The 22,540-nt window shown below is 35.6% G+C and overlaps 1 protein-coding gene across 1 annotated transcript; it reads right to left on the bottom strand.

Moving 5' to 3' along the window:
- Nucleotides 1-1,478: 1,478 nt before the first annotated feature.
- Nucleotides 1,479-22,372, bottom strand: LOC131845657 (lysosomal alpha-glucosidase-like). The gene is made up of 20 exons (XM_059194747.1): nt 21,770-22,372; nt 21,055-21,219; nt 19,544-19,610; nt 18,380-18,596; nt 17,432-17,649; nt 16,259-16,413; nt 14,847-15,021; nt 14,576-14,666; nt 13,628-13,796; nt 10,064-10,133; nt 9,356-9,488; nt 8,121-8,230; nt 7,648-7,764; nt 7,079-7,269; nt 6,213-6,346; nt 5,206-5,357; nt 4,607-4,755; nt 3,826-4,033; nt 3,189-3,339; nt 1,479-2,138 (listed from the first exon to the last, which is right to left on the bottom strand). The coding sequence occupies exons 1-20, from the start codon at nt 22,159-22,161 to the stop codon at nt 1,822-1,824; spliced, it is 3,381 nt and encodes a 1,126-aa protein (XP_059050730.1). The 5' UTR covers nt 22,162-22,372; the 3' UTR covers nt 1,479-1,821.
- Between the last annotated feature and the right edge of the window lie 168 nt (nt 22,373-22,540).

The raw sequence follows: 22,540 nt of genomic DNA, 5'->3' as shown, positions 1-22,540 counted from the left end.
TTTAATTAACGAGAGACTTTATATAAAATCGTGCGTGTGAGTTTGGCCTTTCGCTTATTTCTGCCTCCAAACATTTTTTACTCGAACGCTTCACTAGCTGTTACTTACTGTTTTAAAAGTTTTGCTTATTTTCCCCACTCTGCTTGATTGAAAACGGTGTTTCATTAATTCAACCACTTTCTTTTCGTTTGGTATATACTTTACGATTAAGCCTGTGTATTTAGTACATGTATGTATATACAGTTAAAACATAAAAAAAAAATGAGGTTTCATTATTATTTTTCTTTTTTTCGTCACTACAGAAATATAATTAATATATAATCATATAAAATAGGTATTTATCTAAACTAGGTAAGTTAGGATTATAACAATGTAAATAAAGATATTTAGTATAGAAACTATAAAAAGAACGTTTCTGACAAAGTCGAAGGAAGAAGGAAGCTCATTATTTAATTTCAATTACAAACTTTTGATAAATAAACTGTGCAAATTCAGTACAGAAACGTAAAAGTGAGAATCCAAGCTACAAAACGCCTTAATAATACATTTCTGTTAAGATTACAAAATATAATTCGGCGAACAAAATTATTCATTAATTATCCTAAGAAATTAATGACATAAATTCTAATCTGTCTTATTACAGGAAATCTGTTAAAACGCGGTCTAAATGATCGTGGTTTAAACCATTCCTAAAGTAAATACTTGAAATAAACCTAACATTATTATAAATCCAGATCTAACGGATGGAATTTGATTTTTGAATTTAGACCACTAGGGGCATGTCTAACTTTAGACCATAGACGAATCACGGTTTAGAGATAAACTTCGTTTTGTAATAAGGTATACTTTGGTCAATGGTTTATTACTAGTGCTAAACCAGATTTAACTTTTTGTAATAAGACAGAATAAATTTAAATAAAAACTTTATGCATGAACAAAGTCATGTTTTTCTTCCTAACTAGACAATGAATCTCCAATCCCAGTATGCATTATACCTTTGACTTCGATATTCATATTCCCCCTATTCTTAACACGGCTGTGTGTGTAAAAATATTGTCAATCAATGCATTTGCCCATAGACAACTTGACGTGTTTTTTATTTTAGTAAGCTTGCATTTGCACACATTTTACGACTATAAGTTGCCCATTAAAAGATTACATGTACTTTGTCTTGTTTAGAGGTAAATATATGTATTCACCATAAAATTATTCGTGTTATTTAATAGCTTTTTCCATAGACAATTTAACGAGTCTTTGTTTTTATTAAGCTTGCATTTGAGTGCACTTTACGTATATAATTAATGGGTAAATGTACCACATAAGTATCTCATATAAGATGATTGTACATTTTGATTTATCCAACGATATATTCGTTTGGTTGGAGTGTCTAAATATATTAGTCCTATAAGTTACCCTCTTTAACACGTTCCTACCCAGAAAATCGGGTAAATGTACAGTTATTTCAAAAACCATTGTACTTTCATGGCTTTTCCACTAGACTATATTTATGTCCCTGGTTTTAGCTATATGTAATGACCCTATCAATTACTCTACATTTAACAGATAACCAGGTAAATCTACCACATACGTGTCTCTTACAAGACCATTGTGTATTATATACTTGTTTAATTCTGACGCGGTCATAATTTCTAAGTAAAAGTATTAAAATCACGGGATTTCACCACTTTTTACTTATTTTTATTGAGTACCCGATATTTCGGCAGTGTATTTTAATGGTTTTGTCTATGGACACATTCACGTATCTTTGTTTTTGATATTTAAATATTAGCCTTATAGTCTATTCCTAAATTTAACACTACTTTACCCAGATAATCGGGTAAACGTATTAGCGACCCGTTTGATCTGTTTATAAGACCATTGTATATTAATTGGTTTGTCCATAGACAAGTTGATGTTATAGATGTGTAGTACCTTAGTCTTTGGTATGTAGGCGTACTGACAGTGCGGTTTCTCGCATGGATGACCATCGTAGGTGAGGCTGGTGACTACAGGCTGCGAGAAGACCGTGATATTGTTTATGGGAGGGACGCCGTAGCCCCACCATTTGACGACGCTGGTCAGGTTAGTGCGATTTAGGTAGAACTCTATATGACTGTACTTCTTTTCGTCATATGTATCTGTAATATTAAGAAAAAATTAAATTAAAATGTATATAGTCTGTCTATAGTCTGTTTTTTTAATCTCGGAGGCTAAATTATAATTTGGTGTAAATGTCAAATTTTCAAATAATATTACCAACTGTAGCGGTGTAGTGCTGTACCTGCGATACCGATTTGTTTAATCATAATATTTTATATTAGAATATCACTTTTAAAGCTTTATACGAAGTTTCCAAAACTTATTTTCAAATTTTACGTACGATACTAGTGTTTCCATTACATTCCATTATTATATGACACAAAAATACAATTTTGTGGTTTAAGTAGGTAAAGTAATTTTTACGATAATAAACTACGAACTACTTTTTTTTCAAAAAGCTAAATATTTTAACTAAGTGTATCTTTAATGAAATATGACACCATACGAAGGTCAGTTATTTAATAAAAACGGCACAAACCTATTTAAAAAATTCAACAAGCGGGCAATATAGGTAATGTCAAATTTGTCTTCAAGACAAAAAAAAACAAACTATAGCGATTCTCGTCTATTTCACATGGGTGTACAGTGTATATAACAACACAGGTGGTTTTTTTTATGGATGATAATGGAATGGTGCACCCGCCTGCGCTAACGGTTTACTCTGGCGGGGCACCAGTGGAGGATGATAAGATGAACATGAGGTTAGATCAACTGATCTATGAATTTGTCACAATGGGCCATCTAGCCTATCGTGACAAAGTCGCCAGGAATTTATTGCGATGGTTTCCAGGGGGAATCGCGCAGAGGTCAACCTGACACGGTACATTGCTAGTAATGGGGTCATGAGGCCACATTACTAGCAATCCCTTCCCCCCCACACACAACACAGGTGTTAAAAAGGACCCCTCTGGCACACCGGCGGAGGGTCAGTGTTTAGATTCGTCGACATATACACACGATAATAAAAGACAGGTGAAAGGTATACCCTACATGGATATGCCTTTACAGAAAGTTGTTTTGGTAATTTAAGCTAGCACTATTTGATTGTACTGTTTAACGAAATACATGAGTTTATACATAATACGTACTGAGCCTGTCGCCGTCGTCCCAGTACAGCTCCCCGAAGGCCTTGTTCACATCGCTCGGTATTACGATCAGCTGCATCGGAGAGCTGCGAGTGTTGGACGTACTCACGGGGCCGTGTACGGGCGGTTCTTGTAGCGGCAATATAGCACCACCCTGTATACAAAATTATATATGTTATATCCTACTAATATTATAAAAGTCAAAGAGGGTACAGTATTCTACATTAAAAAAAATTAATTAAATATGCATCTTAATCCTTATTTGTGATGGATAAGCAAGATATTTATTACCGCTTCGGGACTTAATAACTTAACCAATTTGGATAAAATTAATATGTATAATATATTAGAAAGATTATTCATTATTCCGATCAATAAAAAGTCACGTCGACTTCCACATAATAACGCACGCACGCACTCAAGCGCGCACGCATGCAAACACGCACACACGCACACTGTGACACAAAACAAATATATATACATCTGATCACTGTATCTATGTTAAGTTTACTTGCTTTGGCTTCCACGACACACCTAGCCTAGTGTGAATAAAATATTACTTAAGTTTCCGTAATAAAAGTTTTCTTATTCGTCTTAATTCGATAAAATATAATAGTGTTTTTATAATGCTCATATATACCTTGACAGCGACAGTCTGATCTTCAGTAATGTTTCTGGTCGTGTTCTTGGCCAGGAAGGCGCCGTCGAGGATGTTGTACCACAGCTGTCCGCCCGGGAAGTACGGCGTTGCATAAGTGGCGCCTTCCCGCAGGATGGGGCACACCATCACGTACGGGCCCACCATGAACTGATCGTCTATATTATACACCGCCTCGTTTTCTGGCGTCCTGCGAAAGTGTACGATAACAATTTCCTAAACTTACGGTAACACAGTGAGGATGTGTAGGTTGGACTCCATTTTCCGCAATTGGCCTCTCATTCGGGCCGTTGTGCGTGAACACAGTGAGGAAATAGAGATCCTATCTGTAAGTTAGTCGGGCACGAGTAAACTTTCTGTGTACAAAATCGTTTCAGTGATAGTGATAGCAGCAAATAGCTGCCTTTACACGTACGCTCTTACACGTGCGTATACATTTTCACGCAGGTAAAAATGTATGTGTAATGTTATTTTGCTCTACTGTTCTTGCTCCATAACTTTATAATTAATACAAATTATCTATCTATGTTGCACAATTGTATCTGTGAATTGTGTAGTACATGTGCAAACAAGTTTTTAATATGGATATCACCGTAGTCAACATAAGGAGCTATAAGGGTACATTAAAATTTCTTAAGGGTCGGCAACGTATACGTGACACCCGTCTTTCAGGCATGCCTAGGCTATGGTAACCGTTTACCAGTAGATGGGCCGTATGCTTGTTTTCTACCATCGTAGTATGAAAAAAAGACATATTACTAACTCAAAGAAGAGGGGGCGCACGACGCTGTCTCCGAACACGTGCGCCCGCCAGAACAGCGTGTAGTACACCGGCAGCAGGCGGTACCGCAGGCGCAGGGACCTCACACTCGCCTCCACCACCGCGGGGCCCATGCTCACCGGGTCTTGAGGCTGACGGTAGTAACACACCATAACTATCAGTGCAACGAAATAATAGTAGTAATCCTGGACGATGACGCTGTGTGAAGTACACAACATCATCTAGTCTCAAACTAAGGAAAGCTTGTGATATGGGAACTAAATAACTTTACAAATACTTACATATCTCTATTTAGAAATACGTACATAATGTACATAGAAAATACCCCAACCGATCTAAACAATCATACTTATGAATACAAATGTTTGAACCGATATGTTTCAATCAAGGAATCTAGCCCGCGGCCATCGAGAGTAAAGCGGCGTGCTAAACCGCAACAAAACCGTATTTCTATCTGTTGCCTAGTACGCATAACTCTGCTTAGTTTGGGACTAGATGGCGCTTTATGAATTTTTCTAGAGTTATTATTATTATTGTGGGCTTAATTCTGAAGCTTATATATGTATGTGCAGTTTGGTTACCTTGGAGGTGTCTGAGTTGTGGTTCCTGGAGAACGGGTAGAACGCTCCGAGCTGCATCCAGCGGCGACACAGCTCCGGGGTGGCGTCTCCGGAGAACCCGCAGATGTCAGCGCCCATCAACGGCACCCCGAATATCGCGAAGTTCAGCAACTCTACAATATTACATATACAGCGTCCCAAGATTGTATTTATGATTTTTCTAAATAAAATAACATTCCATAGCGAGCGTATATATAATTAAATTTTCAAGAAGATATAAAGTTGACAATAATCAGTGACGCGCGCTGATTATACGACGTTATATTACCTATTTACCATGTATTAGAATTTTTCTATCACGCAAAAGCGTTACCGTCAGGTGGAGGGGGTAGACGATATATCGCGTTGTGAGAGAAAAAGACAGGCTGTGATTACGGAGAGTGGAGATATTCTCCGTTGATATTCCACTGGTACTAAGTGTCCCAGAATACTTTCCTTTTTTTATGTTTTTTAGATATGTATTAAACGGATATTATAAATAAACAGATTGTACTGTATATATAAATAAATAAATATACTATATAAATGTGTCTTATACTGAATACATAGATGAATAATCATCATCATCAATCATTAGTATAGTGGTAGTAGTATAGTATAATCATATACAATCGTATTAAACATACTTGGAGTTTTTTTAAACACATATTATTGTTTTTCAGTATAATCGTTTCTTCATCCACATAACTATTATTATTACATAGTATAAAACAAAGTCGCTCTCGCTGTCTGTCCGTCACTATGTATACTAAAATCTTTAAAACTACGCAACGGATTTAGAAAGTGGTTTTTTTAGTAGATAAAGTGATTCAAGAGGAAGGTTTATATATATAATACATGGACACCCGGGCGAAGTCGGGGCGCGTAGCTAGTATGAGTATAAACATCAAATAATCAATATATAAGTACTAAGTATTTACGAAATGTATTTTGGTTACATGATTAAAAAAAAAACCATATATACGTACCGGGTACGGTCATGCGCATGTCGTGCCACGCGCTGGAGATGTCTCCGCTCCAGTGTCCTGCGTGGTGGCCGAGTGCAGCGAACGACGACCGAGATATTATGAACGGACGCTTGCCGCGGATCTCGCTCAGGGCGCTGCAACATTACCACTTGTAATTTATAAATTCTATATAAACCAAATAGTGATCGGTGACTACCATTTTGTGTGGTGTGACAAGGATAGACAAGATAAAGAATGAATACATCAGAGGAAGTATGAAAGTGACTCCGATGTGGGAGAAATTAAAGAGTAATCTAAAGTCTATCGTAGTATGGATATGTAATGCGTAGGAATGAAGATCATATCCTAAGAACGGTGTTACATATGAATGTGGATGGTTATAAGGGTAGAGGAAGACCGAAAAAGAGATGGATGGACTGTGTGAAAGATGATTTGGTGAGAAAGGGAGTAAATAACGAGATGACTGCGAACAGGGATGAATGGAAGAGAAAAATATATTATGCTGACCCCAAATAAATGGGATAAGGAAGAAGCAGATGATGACTATATACTAGATAGACCATTATAATAATAAAATATTATGTCGAAAAAATAAAAAATATATTTAGGGGTCTAAAAATATATTTATATGTCTATTTTTTATACCCCTAAGTGGTAAGGGATATCCGTCCCTTACCACTTAGGGGTATAAAAAATAGACAGTAGCCGATTCTCAGACCTACTGAATATACATATAAAATTTCATAAAAATCGATCAAAGCCGTTCGGGAGGAGTATGGTAAGTAACATTCTGACACGAGAATTTATATATAAGAATATTTGAATAAATAATTTTCTATTGTATAATTAGTGCGCGTCAGACTCACTAGTCGGTGGCCCTGGCCTCGAGCAGCCCGTACAGATTGTGCAGGTCGCGGTGCAGGCCCGCGTGTTGCTTGGCGTCCGCACACAGCGAGTGCGTGGCGAGTGCGTCCGTGTGCGGCTTGTACGGCAGCACGACGGGCCCGCACTCGCCCACTGCGGTCCCGTCCACGAAGTTCGACGGCTCGTTCATATCCTAAGAAATTATTATTAATTATTATATTAATTACTATCAGTCATTAAAGACAGATTTTAATCTCAGTCGTATGTGGTAGATGTAGCTGGTATCACTGTCACTAGTAATATTATTTGAAAATTTGACATTTACCCTGTCAATTTAGTTTCTGATTAAAAAACAGACTATAAAGTATACTCCGATTGCTTTGCTACCTGGCAATTTGTATTGCAAAAACCTACTCAACGATTTCAAATGAATTCTGATGTACACACAGGTAGAGTATAAAATTATAATTAGACAAAAGTACTTATACTAAGTTTATTTGAATAAAAATTATTTCTCTTTCTAACTGAATTCTTATTAAATTATTTCTACTTCTAACTCAAGATTACTTACTATCCAGACGCCGTCGTATTTGACTTTCTTGTGGTACGCCGTCAACATTTCAACCCAATACGCGGTCGAGTTTGGATGAGTAAAGTCTGGGTATACAGTAAGTCCTTCATTCCACACCTATAATGAAAACCATTGCAGTAATCAATATTACCCACTTATTCATTAGTTTTACCCGTTTTACCCACCGTGTATTTTTTTATGTAACAACTACCTTTGTTCATCTAATTGGAATGGCAATGAAATATCTAAATGAAAACTGACAGTCTATTGGATAAGCAAGCGTGGTGCTTTTTAGGTAAATATTAGCCGACGCGATAAAATAAAAAAAAAATTTAGTGGTGGGTCACCCTTATCAGTGAGGAGTATGAAAAATAGATATTCGCAGACCTAACAAAATTCAATGAAAAACTACTAAATTTTATTAAAAAAAAGTTTGTTATGTGTTTCAGCAGCTTTTGTTAAATAAATAATACCTTTCCCATTAAAGGCTGGTTAGTGTTGTTTTTGATGAACACGTCCATCTCCATCCCACGGTCGTAAGGTGGATACGTTCCGGGCTTCTGAGAAGCACTGATGCCCGGATCTGAAACAAAATATCCCAACGATCCCAATAATTTGAAATTTAAAAATTATTTTTATTATTGTGATGTACCAAACTATTTTCTAAACTATTTCCTTTCTTTCTTTTCTTTTCAATGATAAATAAGACAGTTTTTTAATACAATAGATGATGACGGAACGATGCCCTTGCCTGCGCTAACGGTTTACGCTGTCCGGGCACATTTTATCATCCTCCACTGTCCGGGCATCCGGGTGGAGGATGATAAAATGAGCATGAGGTCAGGTCAATTAGCACATGTGGCAAATTCATAACATAACATGGTAAATTTCTAGCAACCATTAGTCCACATCACTAACAACCCCTTCACACCAAATTTTTTTTTTACTTATATACATAAAACAAACAATTATACTTCGATTCCTCGCATGGCGCAAACATTTGTATTCAAATGTTTGCGCCATGAGAGGAATCGAACCCGCGATCACCGGAAGTAAAGTGCTGTGCTAAACCGCTAGAAAACCAAGACCGATTATAATAATAAATTTACGCATGGAACCATAAAAAATACGTAATGTATTGCTGCCATCCATGTTTGTGAGGAGAAATAAATAAATTATAATGTCTCTAACAACACCATCGGCAATAACAGGCGTAACGATATGTTATGTTGTTTAAATAATTAATGAAACTTAATCGAAAAAATATACCTATACTTCATATTATAAATGACAGTGTGGCTCTCTGTCTGCCTTTTTGTTACCTTTTAATCACTAAGTGGCTGTACAGATTTTTATTAAATTCGGAGTGAAAATAATTTAGACTGTGAAGACATTATAGATTAAGTTAGTGCAGTAGGATGGCATTTTTTTTTATGGATAATAATGAAATGGTGCACCAGCCTGCACCAACGGTTTACGCTGGCGGGACACCAGTGTAGGATAATAGGATGAGCATGAGGTCAGGTCTAGCCCACAGTGACAAATTCACCAGGAATTTATCACGATGGTTTCCAGTGGGAACCGCGTGGAGGTCAACCTGACTTGGTACATTGCTAGCAATAGAGTAATTACTTCACATTAGTAACAATCCCTTTTCCCCTTGGTGCCATCCGAGGGGTGATATTTAATATTGATACATTAAACCTACCTATGATCATGACATAGTGCATTCCTTCCTTGTGTAGCTCGTCGACGAACTCTGGCAGGCCAGCGAAACGTTCCTCATCATATGTGAAGTCATTACGGTCTTTCATATAGTCGATGTCGTTCCATTGCACATCCTGTTGACAACTATTTATTTGGAATAACTGCGTCTTTACACGCATGCTCTTTCACGCGTGAAAGAATGAGCACGCAAATGTAGACATAGAGAACGAGTACGACATCGCGCGCCGCAATCTCGCGCCCTCCCGCGTCGTTCAAACGCGCGTACTTAAACTTCTTTTTTAATAATTCATTATCATTGTAAAATTACCGACATCTGACTGTGGAGCAAAAATATAGAGTTATTTATCCTGAATAATAATAGTAATAAAAATAAATAACTTTAAAAAAAAGTGAAATACATGCTATCACAAACGATTGTGTTGGCTTTTCCGCGTTAAATTGATAAAAACGCGTCGTGTAGAGGCAGCTAACAACAGCTTTCTTACAACTATTTTACAGTTTAGAAACTTTATCACATAAGGATGAAAGTTCGTGATGCTGTTCATGATATTCATGTATTGTTCATGAATATCACAAGGCGACGTTTAGCACTCACTATCAGGTGAGCCGCCAGCTTGTTTGCAGCAATTCCAGCTACTTAAAAAAAGTTTTATAAATCTTATATATTAGCTAAGTTATTTATACTTACGAAAGGTATGCCTGCATCACGATTTTTCTTCCATACATCACGTGTTGCGTTTAATGTCAAATAATTGAACCTGAAATAGAATAACGACGTTGTTACATCTTCCACCTCAAAATAGTAAAATTACCCAAAATTCTTAAAAATGTAATTCTGAACAATTCATTTTAAAAAGCAACACGCAAGTTTCTTTCTTTTCTTCTTGTGATGAGTATGAATTCCAAATGAGTGGAGAAATTTAAAACAATATCATCCTTATCCCCCGGGGTCGGTGCAAAAGTTTTTCTCTTCCATTTATCCCTGTTGTTTATTTTATTATATATATATATATGATCTCGTTATGTATCCTTTCTTTTTACAGCATCTTTCACACAATCCATCCATCTCTTTTTACTCGTTCCTCTGCCCTTAGAACCATCCACATTCATATATAATACTTTCTTTAAAATATTATCTTCATTCCTAGGCATTATATGCCTATACACATGATGGATGATTAATCTTCAACCTTTTTGACACCGGCGCTACTTTCATACTCCCTCTAATGTATTTATTATCTTGACCTTTCTTGTCATACCATACATATATCTCAAGATTTACAATTCAGTTGCATGCAGTCGTCTTTCATCCGTCGCCTTTATGGGCCAGCACTCTGATCCATACAAAACAGCAGGCCGGATTATGAAATAAATAAATAACACTGGACAATTAACATAGCGCCATCTAGTCCCACAGTTTTGTTTTTTTTTTAATTTATATTGTCAATATGTTTTTTAATTACTGTGAAAATAGTTTTTTTATTAGTTTATTTAATAAATATGTATATAGTAGAAGATATTATTTTGACTACATCAAAATCTCCTACTCAACGTAACATAGATTGGTTATTGTTGTATTATTAGCATTTTATAATTTGTATTAGTTTCTAAGCAATCAGACATTTTATTACCTTGTACAGTTATATGTTAGTTTAGTTTAGTTAGTTTTAGCACAGATAACATAATATTAGTTAGTTGTATGTTTATACACTTAGGTGATATTTGTATTTAAATTTAGATACATTTCTATTGACTTAAAACTACACCATATAGGTCCGTATATTACAACAATATACAAAGAAATTATGAACTTAGAAGCACACAAAATTTGATAGTATTTATTCAGTGATTTGTTCAACGACTAATGGATTCTTTTTTGTGTTTTCCTTCAATCAATCAAAACAGACGTCCATCGCAGGCAATGTTCAACTTTTTATTTATACTCACACATTTTTTACATCTCTACAAACATCACATCACAAAAGCAATGACTAATACCAACTCTCAGGGTCAAATCAAATCAGATAGATTTGTATGTGGCGCGGCGTTTGATCGACGTCTGATATCCGAAAGCATTCGGACATTTTTCTGTTATACTAAGTACTTAACGAAATTTGTTCCTCGGTCAACTTACGCCACCCGCTGGTCAAATATGACGGTTCACACTTGAAGTTGGCTCAAGTTGGGGCAAAGGTCACGTCCTCTCACTCAAATCTCGACCAAGAGCGCTTCGGTCTGAATTGGATCGTGACAACGAAGAGATACTTATCGTGATTTTCTGGCCAATTCCAATGCATCGGTCTGTTGTTACGGACGGGTAATGGGAGCATGGGAACACAGTCGAACTTGGAACTAACTAAATTATTGTAAGTCAAATAAGGAGATGTTCGTAGCGGTGATTGGGGTTAGGCGTAGTTTTGTTTGTTCGTATAATTTTGTCGTATGATCAAGGGTTCTAACCACCATCGTGAAAAATGAAAGGGCTCAAAACTTCAATTTAGCATTGCAATATGTAGAAAATCTCACGTAGTATATGCATCATATTTTCTTCTTCTTCTTATAGTAATTTAGGTAGTTTACTATACGAAGAAGAAAAAAGTATGAAGAGTTATGATTACTGTATAATTTTGGGATTTTACTAGAGTTGGGAGTGAATTCCATGATAAGGACACATGTGATCTTCAGGGGTACATAGACCGCTTTCATTAGTAAAATAAACCGATTGATGGTAACAGTATACCAAAGTATATTAATTAATTACATTATAATGATAAGAATGAGTCATGTCTATATTCCACAAACGGTTCATTATTTTATACTACAAACTCATTTTTATTGCAGTAGCCGTCCCTCTTATTAAACAATAACACAGTTGTTACAGTCAATAAACTGGAAACAGTGGGTTCTTTGATTTTAGCCTTTGATAAAATCATGTCCTCCATAGACATTCAATAGTTGTGTATTGCAAAAATAATATGTATAAAAAGTATTATTTCTAATACTATTCTTCCAAATATTTTAATGTTATAAATTCGATTATTCCTATGTGTATTTAACTTGTAAGTTTGTTACCCTTCTACTAAAATGATTCTATTAAATTTGACGTGAAAATAGACTCTATCACTAAGACGGACGTATGATATATTTTATCTAAAACAGTACTGTGGGGTACTCTTATTTATTATGTAGAATATGTTTTGTATATTTAAAACTGGATTATGTATCCAAAGTGTATAAACTAAAGTAGCTGTACAGTATCCATAAAATAAAACACAATTTGGACAAACAGACAAAAAAAAACAGAGAGAGCCCATTTAAATATCCGTCTATGTAACCTTCAAAAACCTTTTTTGCTAGTAATTATGATTAAATTTTTATTGCGTAACTTCACAAATATTTATTCACCATTACGTTACTACGCAACCCTTTCTTTGGATCAAAAAGGCAGCGTAACTTCAATCGTTTTCTTTGTATAATACATATGAATGTAATGTACAAAGATTATATTACATATATCATAATAATAATTTGAGTACAAATAAACGTTTTCTTTGTATCCTTGTTAAATTACGCAAAAGACGCATGAAAATGTACACGTATGTAGAAAATTACGCACGAAAAGTTAAAAGGCAACGAAATATTACCTTTTCGTCTGTTATTTTTGTGAATAAAACAGTTCGATAAAGGAAAATAAATTGGGTTATGGGAATCGGGACCGGGGTAAGTCACATCGAAAACACTGTCACGAACCGACAAAAAATGTGAGAAACGACTTCATTATACAATGATTGGTCACTGACCATGACTGAATGTTATCATCGATGCTTGCAAGGATGTACTTTCTATACCTACAGTATTGATTGATTTGATTCTATTATGAAATGATGAAAATCGTTAACTGCGAATGGAACTTGTTTAGTTAATTTCTAATTTATATTTTATGTATAGGTGACTTAGCAGACAAGCAGAGCTTGTATTATATGTACTAGAAAACCGATATAAATACATAGATTTTTTTTGTAAACACATACATAGAAAACATCAGATCAATACGATCATAAGTATGAACTTGCACTGTACAAACATTTGTAATGTTTGAACGGTGCAAGGAATCGAACCCGCGGCCATCGGAAGTAAAACGGTGTGCTAAACCACTAGACTACCGAGGCCGATTTTTGAATTAGTATAGTTATTTCGGTTGTTAGTATTATAGTTATAGTTAGTATTAGTAGTACATAAGTGGAATGATAACCTGCAGAGGTGGAATCCTAGCGCCCAGTAGGGCGGCAGCGCGGGGCGGCCCAGCGCGGCGGTGTAGTGTCGCAGCACGGCGGCGGGCGCGGGGCCGCCCAGCACCACCACCTCGAGGACGCCGCCCGTCGCACGGAACGTGATGCCGGGCGCCGGCTGCACCACCACGTCTGTCGATACCATCCTCGCTTTACTCCACGCATTTTAAAAAATATTTTTAGAACAAACTGTTCGCTGTTAGGATGACACGAGGATGCACACAAGACATTCGGGAGTATCCGGAAGAGGTTGGAGTGCCGCCCGGCAGCCGAAGCCGTATATGATTCGTCCGCTGCCCGCAGACGAAAGCGTGCAGCGGGGATAAGGAGTAGATATTCCACGGGCCACATATCATATACTTATGGCCACGAGTCATTACAGGTTGTCCCCACGTTTATATCTATTTTTGAGATAAAAAATAGTTTATGTGCCTACTCGTCATATAATATAACAGGTAAAACTTCATTAAAAATCGTTAGATATTAGTTATTAATCCCTTAGATTATAGAAGGTAACAAACTAAACCTCAACAACATACATAGACATACAAACACCTTATTATATTATATTTATATAGATATCTTGTTCATATAATTAAGACACTAAAAAAGGAGTATGTTTTATTGGTAGACTTTATACAAAGTTGTCTATGTCAATCTATATATTCTTTATTGCACTTATATATAGTAAGAAACAACATATTTATAAATAAAAATGTGAGCAAGGGTGGGCTTATCTCTGAAAGAGATCTATGTACCTCTGTCTCATCTATTTCTGTCGCTAAGTTATTTTGTAAGCTATATATTTATTTTAATGTTGAGATACGTCAGTGGAATTACAATGGTAGTATTAACAATAAAAAAAATGTACCCTCCGTAAATATAAAGAAAACAATAAGTAAACTACACACCCATAGCGTTAGAGTTGAGTAGGAACACTCCGTGTGTATTCCCACCAGGTTCTATTCCCATGTAAAATGGATGAGTGCCATATAAGTTAGCCTGCAATATTATATATTTTTATTAATTACATGTACGTTCTTTCTCATAAAAATTTTAAATTAGTATAATTTAAAAAGTGAAGATATATGTATATATAGTAGATATAGAACCTTAGTTAAGTCCATTTTGTAACTGTTTTTTGCACAATAAACTTATTATTATTACTGTGGTATAACTTACGTTCTCAACAGGTTTCCTATCACGATTGTACAACGCGAATGTGTTCCAATTCATATCCACCATAAACCTGGCCCGCCTCTCACCCAGCCCGTATATATGATTAGTCGGCAGCACGGCAGACAGCTGCAGCATCATATCCGAGAGGATCAGACCACCCACGTCTTCTGTGTCGAATCTGAAATACACATTTTATGCAATTAAAATGACAAAGAAATTTTTGGTGCATCACATAATGAGTAACAATCTTTGTCTGTACTATTATTGTGTACTAGAAGTGCCCGCGATTTCACCTGCATTAAATTTCAATGAAAAATATTGTGTGTTATTCTGATGCATAAGCTATATTACTGTAAAGTTTCATCAAAATCTGTTCAGTATTCTTTCACGTAAATAATAACCAACATCCATACTTACAAACTTTCGCTTTTATAATATTATTAAGTATAAATTTATTTAAGCTATACAATTAGAAAAAAATAAATTTCAGGTTTACAACATAAAAAGGAAAAATATAACAATTGGTTGGTGGGGGCCGGGCCCGGGCCACAAACGTATTAATATCTTATAGACTAACATACATATGAAATAATAAGGAAATATAAATAAGGGGAGAGTGTTATTAATAATAGGGACTAGTGATCCTATTACTAGTATTATGTTAAGTAGAAGTTCATGTGCACCCTCCTGGAAACCATCAAAGCTAATCACAGTGGACTAATTGACCTGACATCATAACCTGGTGATCCATTACTAGTCCCCCGCCAGTGTACCACAAGCGTAGACGAGAGCACCATTCTATCATCATCCATCAGAAACAAATGTCTACAGCCCTAGCCAAAAGTAATTGCCACCCTAAAAATCCAATTTCATATCTATTGACCTGTACTGGGTGACTATAAACACAATAGAGGTATATCATTTCCAGGTATGTCGAATTTTAGGGATTTTTTTTCGATTACTACGATTCATCACACTGGTATTTAAACACTGTGAACTGTGTGAGTAAGACAAATCCAATATTGTCTACTAAGCACTGCCGTGTCTAAACTGCGTCACCCCACCTTACACTTTCTTATTCTCATTTAGTATATAAGATCAATATTTTTATCTATATATTGTCAGTCAATTATCATTTGTAATATATTTCGTCTCAACTAACAACATAGTTTCATTTAACCTGCAACAGGTACTTTAACAAAAATAAAAAGTTCGTCTATTAAAATATTCACTACATGACTTACGTATGGTCATTATTATTATTATTCTTCTCTCTATTGTCTCAACTCTATTGTTATTATTATTCTTCTCTCTATCGTCTCAACTCTCTATTATTATTATTCTTCTTCTTCTTCTTCCAAATATACAAATACACATGCATCAACTTAAACCTAATCTTTTTAAACATTACTTACATAACGACATTGTCGCTGTTCCTTATAACTTTAAATCCAATACCGGAGCCATCTTCGGGTATTTTCACTCTCAGCTTCATGTCTGACAATGGTTTTGGCACCATAGCGATTTCAGGATACGGAGGTTCGTATCTGGTGTGCTCTGCATCGTAAATCTGCAAATAATATACTTAATTATAATTTGAGAGCCTTCACGATCTACCAGTTTAGTAATAATAACTTCATTTTCTCAAAAAAACAGCCTTAAAGATGACAATTAAAGGATAAGATCATATGATTGCAATAGCAATGGCGTGCAAGTTATTATTTATATTTTGTATAATGCACACCACCTCACTTCCGACGGTCGCAACTTCGATCCCTCGCACGGTACAAACATTTGTATTCATGAGTATCATTGTTTGTATGATTGTTTGGTCTCAGTGTTTTCTATGAATAATATATATGTATTAACAAATTAGTCACTCAGAGGGCAATGGAGAGGGCTATGCTCGGAGTTACTCTGCGTGATCGAATCAGAAATGAGGAGATCCGCAAAAGAACCAGAGTGACCGACATAGCCCGAAGAATTGCGACTCTGAAGTGGCAATGGGCAGGGCACATAGCTCGTAGGACAGATGGCCGTTGGGGCAGTAAAGTCCTAGAGTGGCGACCACGGACCGGAAGACGCAGCGTGTAAGGTGGACCGACGATCTGGTCAAGATCGCTTGAAGGCATTGGATGCAAGCACCGCAGGACCGATCGTCGTGGAGATCTTTGGGGAAGCCTATGTCCAGCAGTGGACGTCTTCCGGGCTGCGATGATGATGATTAACAAAAAAAATCTATGTATTTGTATCAATTGTCTAGTACCGATAACTCACATAGCGTCAACTACTCCTAAGTTAAGCAGAGCTTGTAATATAGGGACTAGATGGATAGAAATGTTGTTGTCTGTCACAATTCTTTTTTAGACACTAAATTGTTCGGTATAACAAAAATATAATAAAATTCTTAATAGAAAATACAATGTAAATCCGAAATATAAAACTATATGGCCAGTACGTTCGCAATAAGAAATACATAGATACCTTTTTTGTGTAAAGACATGTGTAAATATATAACATACATAATACCCAATAACATACATAATACCCAATAACATACATGCATCAAAGAATATATGATCGCTTACCTTAATTTTTACCACGTCATCCGACAAATATTTGATGTCAATCCGGGCAATTTCGAAATCACCCGGATAGCCGGATGGGCGGGCCTTCTCGTAGTATACCGTGGTGGAATGTTTGTCCTCTGTCATATTGAGGAACCGGAACGTGTCGTACTGAGGCGGGTAGAAACAGTATGGGATGCCGTCGTGCTGCTCTATTGTCACAGGATTCCAGCAGCAGCCTATAATTGTAAAGTCATTTTATTGATTACTAGCTACGCCCGCTAATTCATATGCGTGGAATTCGTATCTTGGATAGCACAAAATATTTAATAATCTTTCTAGTTCAAAAATGACATTTTATTTTACAATTTCATTTCCATACAAATTTTGAATTTCATATTTATTTATATTGAACAGCATAAAAAATAAGTTCCATGCATTTACCTTTAAAAAGAACCCCTTACAGCCCTTTTTTCGTATTAAATAGCCTAGTTCCTTTCTCAGGGTCTAGACTATCTGTGTACCACATTTCATTTACACAATTTATATAAATCGGTTTAGTAGTTTTAGCGTAAAAGCGCGACAGACAGACAGTTACTTTCCCATTTATAATATTAGTAAGGATAGTAGTCTAGTATAGTAGACTAGTAGCGCCCCCAATCAACTTTTTTACGATTTTTTATTCCGTTAATAAAAAATATTTATATGTATGTTAGAATAGAATATAAGAGAAAATCATTTATTCAAATAAACATACATTGAAGCGCTTTTGAATAGTCATCACTTTTTTTTTAATCTACTGCTCATTCGGAAAGCTTTCTGATGAGACAGCTTTCCGAATGAGGTATTACACGCAAGGTTCTTGCTAATTTTTCTTGATGACGAGAAGAATTAGCAGGAAACTTTTAAATGTCGCTCTTCTGAATAATTTAATTGTAGCTTTACATTTGTTAACTTGACACAACCAACCTCTGTGAACGCAGTCCTTCTCGTTAGCAGTGCCTTGTGGGAAGCAGTCGAATCTCATGCTGTCGGTTACCTTCTCGCACATTTCCTTCAATATTTCAGGGGTGCGGTCCATGTAACTCTTCTTATTGTAGTCTCTTCGCCTTGTAGGTTCTGTGGCGTTACCTTTATTCTTTGTACTTAGGTTATTGTGATCGTGGTACCGGTGCTCTGGTAGTATCTGTTGAAGGTAATAATATTAACAGAGGAACTCACACAGCGCTAACTAGTCCTAAACTAAAACTAGAAAGAGTCTATATTATGAGTACTATGCTACTGAATTAAGTACAGTTCTTTGTACATACAATCATACTCAATAATGCAAATGTTTGTACGTAGCTGGAATAAAATCATCAATGATTGTAAGTAAGGCAGTTACAGACTAAAATGGTGATGAACTACACCAACCGAAAGTATTAACATCAGAACGACATTATATCCCAAGAATGCTTACAGGCCATCGAAATACAGAAATATTAAATTTCAATCGGGATGACGGTCGTAGAGTCTCTAATGTCTGGACTACAGTGATTAGTTTAATCAAACAAAAACAAAAAAACGCGACCAGAAAGTGTATTAAGCGTACGTGCAAATATTGTGAGTATAGTTTGCCGAGATGAATATCGAGCGAGTTACAATAGTGGCAACAAAGGAAGATGTGTGAAGATAGACGCATATGTCTGCCCATAAAAGATTTTGTTTACCATCTACCCGCTGCTTTTCAGATTACCCGTGATCATGGCGGTTGAGACACTGTCGATATATCGTGAACTCAATAAAAATATAACGTGGTAAGGCATGATTTTTAGTAATCATACTTATATATTATAGCCTTACTTCCGATGGTCGCGGATTCGTTTCGCACGGCACAAACATTTATATTCATGAGTAAGATTGTTGGTATCGATCTGGGTGTTTTCTATGTATAATACTTATGTATTATGAAAACAAAACTATATCTATGTATTTGTATCACTTATCTAGTACCCATAACACAAGCGTTAGCTAGCTTAACTTGGACCTAGATGGCGCTGTTTGAATTGTCCTGAGATTTTATTATTTATTATATGTATACAATGATGATGTTAATAACAAACAATAAAAGGAAAAATTTACATAATTATATACCTTTTCGTATGTAAGTGGTGTCGGTGGTTTCTTTATATTGTCGGGGTGTGCACGCTCCCACAACTTTCTGCAATAGATCGTTTGTATACATAAACAGACATGTTACATCTATTATTATAACAATCAATTTACATTCAATTGCATTGTGTTAATAATTTCCTTATAGAATATTTCTTTACACACATATATTCTGTGTAGAAACTCATTAACACAATAGTAAATTTCACTGTAGACTGAAGTAAATCATATGTGTGAGTAACTCTGTTTACTGGTTCAAATTCGAAACTCAAACACAAAAAATTTCATTACTTTTAATTTTTTTTCGGTGTCTTCTGCACGTCGCAATCCTTAGTGTCAATTTTGGAAGGATACAATTAGATTTAGTTAAGAAGAACTAGCAAGAAACCCAACTAGTACATTTGTCTTTTTTTTATTGATTGAGGTGTGAGTTCAGGTGGTGAAATTACAGGATAAGAGGTATAATACCTTAGTCCCCTGGAATAGCAATGCATGAATGGTATCATTGCGTCACATTAGAATGAGACCGTTTAGTGCTCTTCATGAGTTAGGCACCGGTTGCCACTTTCATCATGTGAGGGAACAGCTTGATTACATTTGAATAAAAAATTCTACAGAAGATTAATTCCATAAGACATGGAAAAATGCAACACAATATAACCAGTCTATTGGTAACCTCTGTATCATCACAAGTGAGAGTATCTTATTAATATTACAAATGTGAAAGTTTGTGAGTATGGATGGATGTTTGTTACTCTTTCACACAAAAACTACTGAACAGATTTTGATGGAACTGTACAGTAATATAACTTATATATCAGAATAACATATAGGCTATAATTTAAAAAGATATGTGAATTGGGCGAAATATAATGTTCAATGTCAAGTAAGTGTAATGCAGAGGAAGTTGCACGGGTCAGCTAATACCTATATAGGTATACCTATCACTCTGTTTTACTCAACCATATGATTAATGTGATAACTATTATATCATTAAAATACAAACTATGTAGTTTAAAATAACTGTTTGAAGCAATGAGTGAGTTTGACTCATACATTATCAGTTTCTACATATTTTTTATATGTACATATAATTATGATCATACATAAGTCATGCAGTGAATATTTTAATAGACTACCTTTTTAATTTCTGTTAAAGTACCGACATAATAAATAAATATACATGAAAGTCTTCTTTGTTTTGCAGTGGATTGGCCATTCAATCGGTTAAAAATGTACAGTTTCAATTCCTGTAAACAGTGTGTTTTATACTACAATGGGTAACTAAAGCTGCAGTAGCAGGCTCTATCAGATTTAGCTGGTCAGGGAGAGAAACATGAGGGGAGATGGTGAGTGTCGACATATGTCAGTAAAGGGTCCCATAAATCTACACCTGAGTCAAGTCTCAGGAACTACTTGGAGTTTCTTTCTCTATCACATAATGGCCTTGGCACCCACACTGTGAATACATGAACGTTTAGTCCACAGGTTACCTGTAATGCTCCTCTCCCCAGGCTCCACCCATTGCACCAGTTGCCGCCCACCAAGCACCCACACAGAGAATGCACAGCAGCGCGACGCCAAGCACACCTGACATGCCAGGGAAATTGTCCCAGGCACGCTGGAATATGTTGCGGCTCTCAGAAAACCGCTGGTACCTGAGTATGGGCAAATTTACAAATATGAACTTTGATACATATATAGGTATACTTTAAGGATGTTATGGATATGAAATTTCAGATACGGATAGGTTTCGGTAATAGGAATGATTATTATACCGGATACGGATATGAAATTATTTCATATCCGTATCCGGTTATGGATATTAATTTCAAAAGTCAATTACAAATTGCTAATAAAATGGTTACATAACATATCTCAATTAGCCTCCGCCCCTATCCAATATTATCCGAAACTTTTATTTCGGATTCAGTTATGATTATGGTTACGGAGCTACTTAACATACCCTGATATACTTGTATAGAGAGCGAGCTCAGGTTCGATCAAAACAAAAAAAGAAAATATATTACCATCATTTACAAGGATATAAACATAGAAAATAAATTCTATGTTTATATGATGTTTCTTTTGAATGAGATATTTATTTGCATCACCACCAAAATACTATATGCACTACTTTAGAACTGATTAACAGATACAATAAAATAATTAAAGAAGCAATAGTAAGAAATTATATTAAATTCTTACCTATGTTCCCTGGAGGTTGATTCCCCTTCATTCCTGGGCTTTGGTATTACGCCACTAAAGAGCGGACCACGGGTGGACTTTCCATTGAACCTCCCAAATGGAGCAAATGAGTTTGACAGTCTCCGTTTGAATGGGGCATTCTTGGGACCGTTCAGGGATGTCTCTCTCTCTGTCTGACGTTCCAAGTCTCTGCTCGACGATTCCCCTTCATTATCACGATATTTTTCTGCTTTATCATTTTCATAACAAAGCCGATAATTTATGTTATCGTTCAAAGTTAACAAGTCGGTTTTAGAATTGGGCGATTTGTCACAAAAATCTTCAAAGGAAACAATCTCATAATCCTCGTCGTCGTCCTTCGATTTATCTGTTTTGTAAGGTATTTTCGGCATATTGCTTGCCTTTTACCAAAAAATATGTTAACGATTTTATGAAATCATTTTAAGAAGACACCCATTGTTGTTTCAAAGAAAATAAATAGATGTTATTATTATTTATCAACATGAAATGGGATTAGAAGTCTATGTAATAATATCTTAATTCTACTGTGTTACTTTTCTTTAATCGCAAAAGCCCAAAATAACAAACACAACCGTCTTATTACGGAGAAAGAAAAATATAATAAATATTTTTATATTTTGTTCACTTGAATTGCTTTGACAAATTTGAAAAATTTATGACAGTTTACTATTTTGACAATTCTGTCTGTACAGTCCACAAACTATATAGAGAATCTGTTAGTTTTTGGCAGAGATCAGAAAGGTTTGTGTG

Source organism: Achroia grisella, unplaced genomic scaffold (assembly GCF_030625045.1).
Source record: "Achroia grisella isolate CSIRO2021 unplaced genomic scaffold, CSIRO_AGI_Agris_v1 utg478, whole genome shotgun sequence".
Lineage (NCBI taxonomy): Eukaryota > Metazoa > Arthropoda > Insecta > Lepidoptera > Pyralidae > Achroia > Achroia grisella.
The sequence above is the reverse complement of the archived record's forward strand: the minus strand, read 5'-3'. Positions and strand labels throughout refer to the sequence as shown.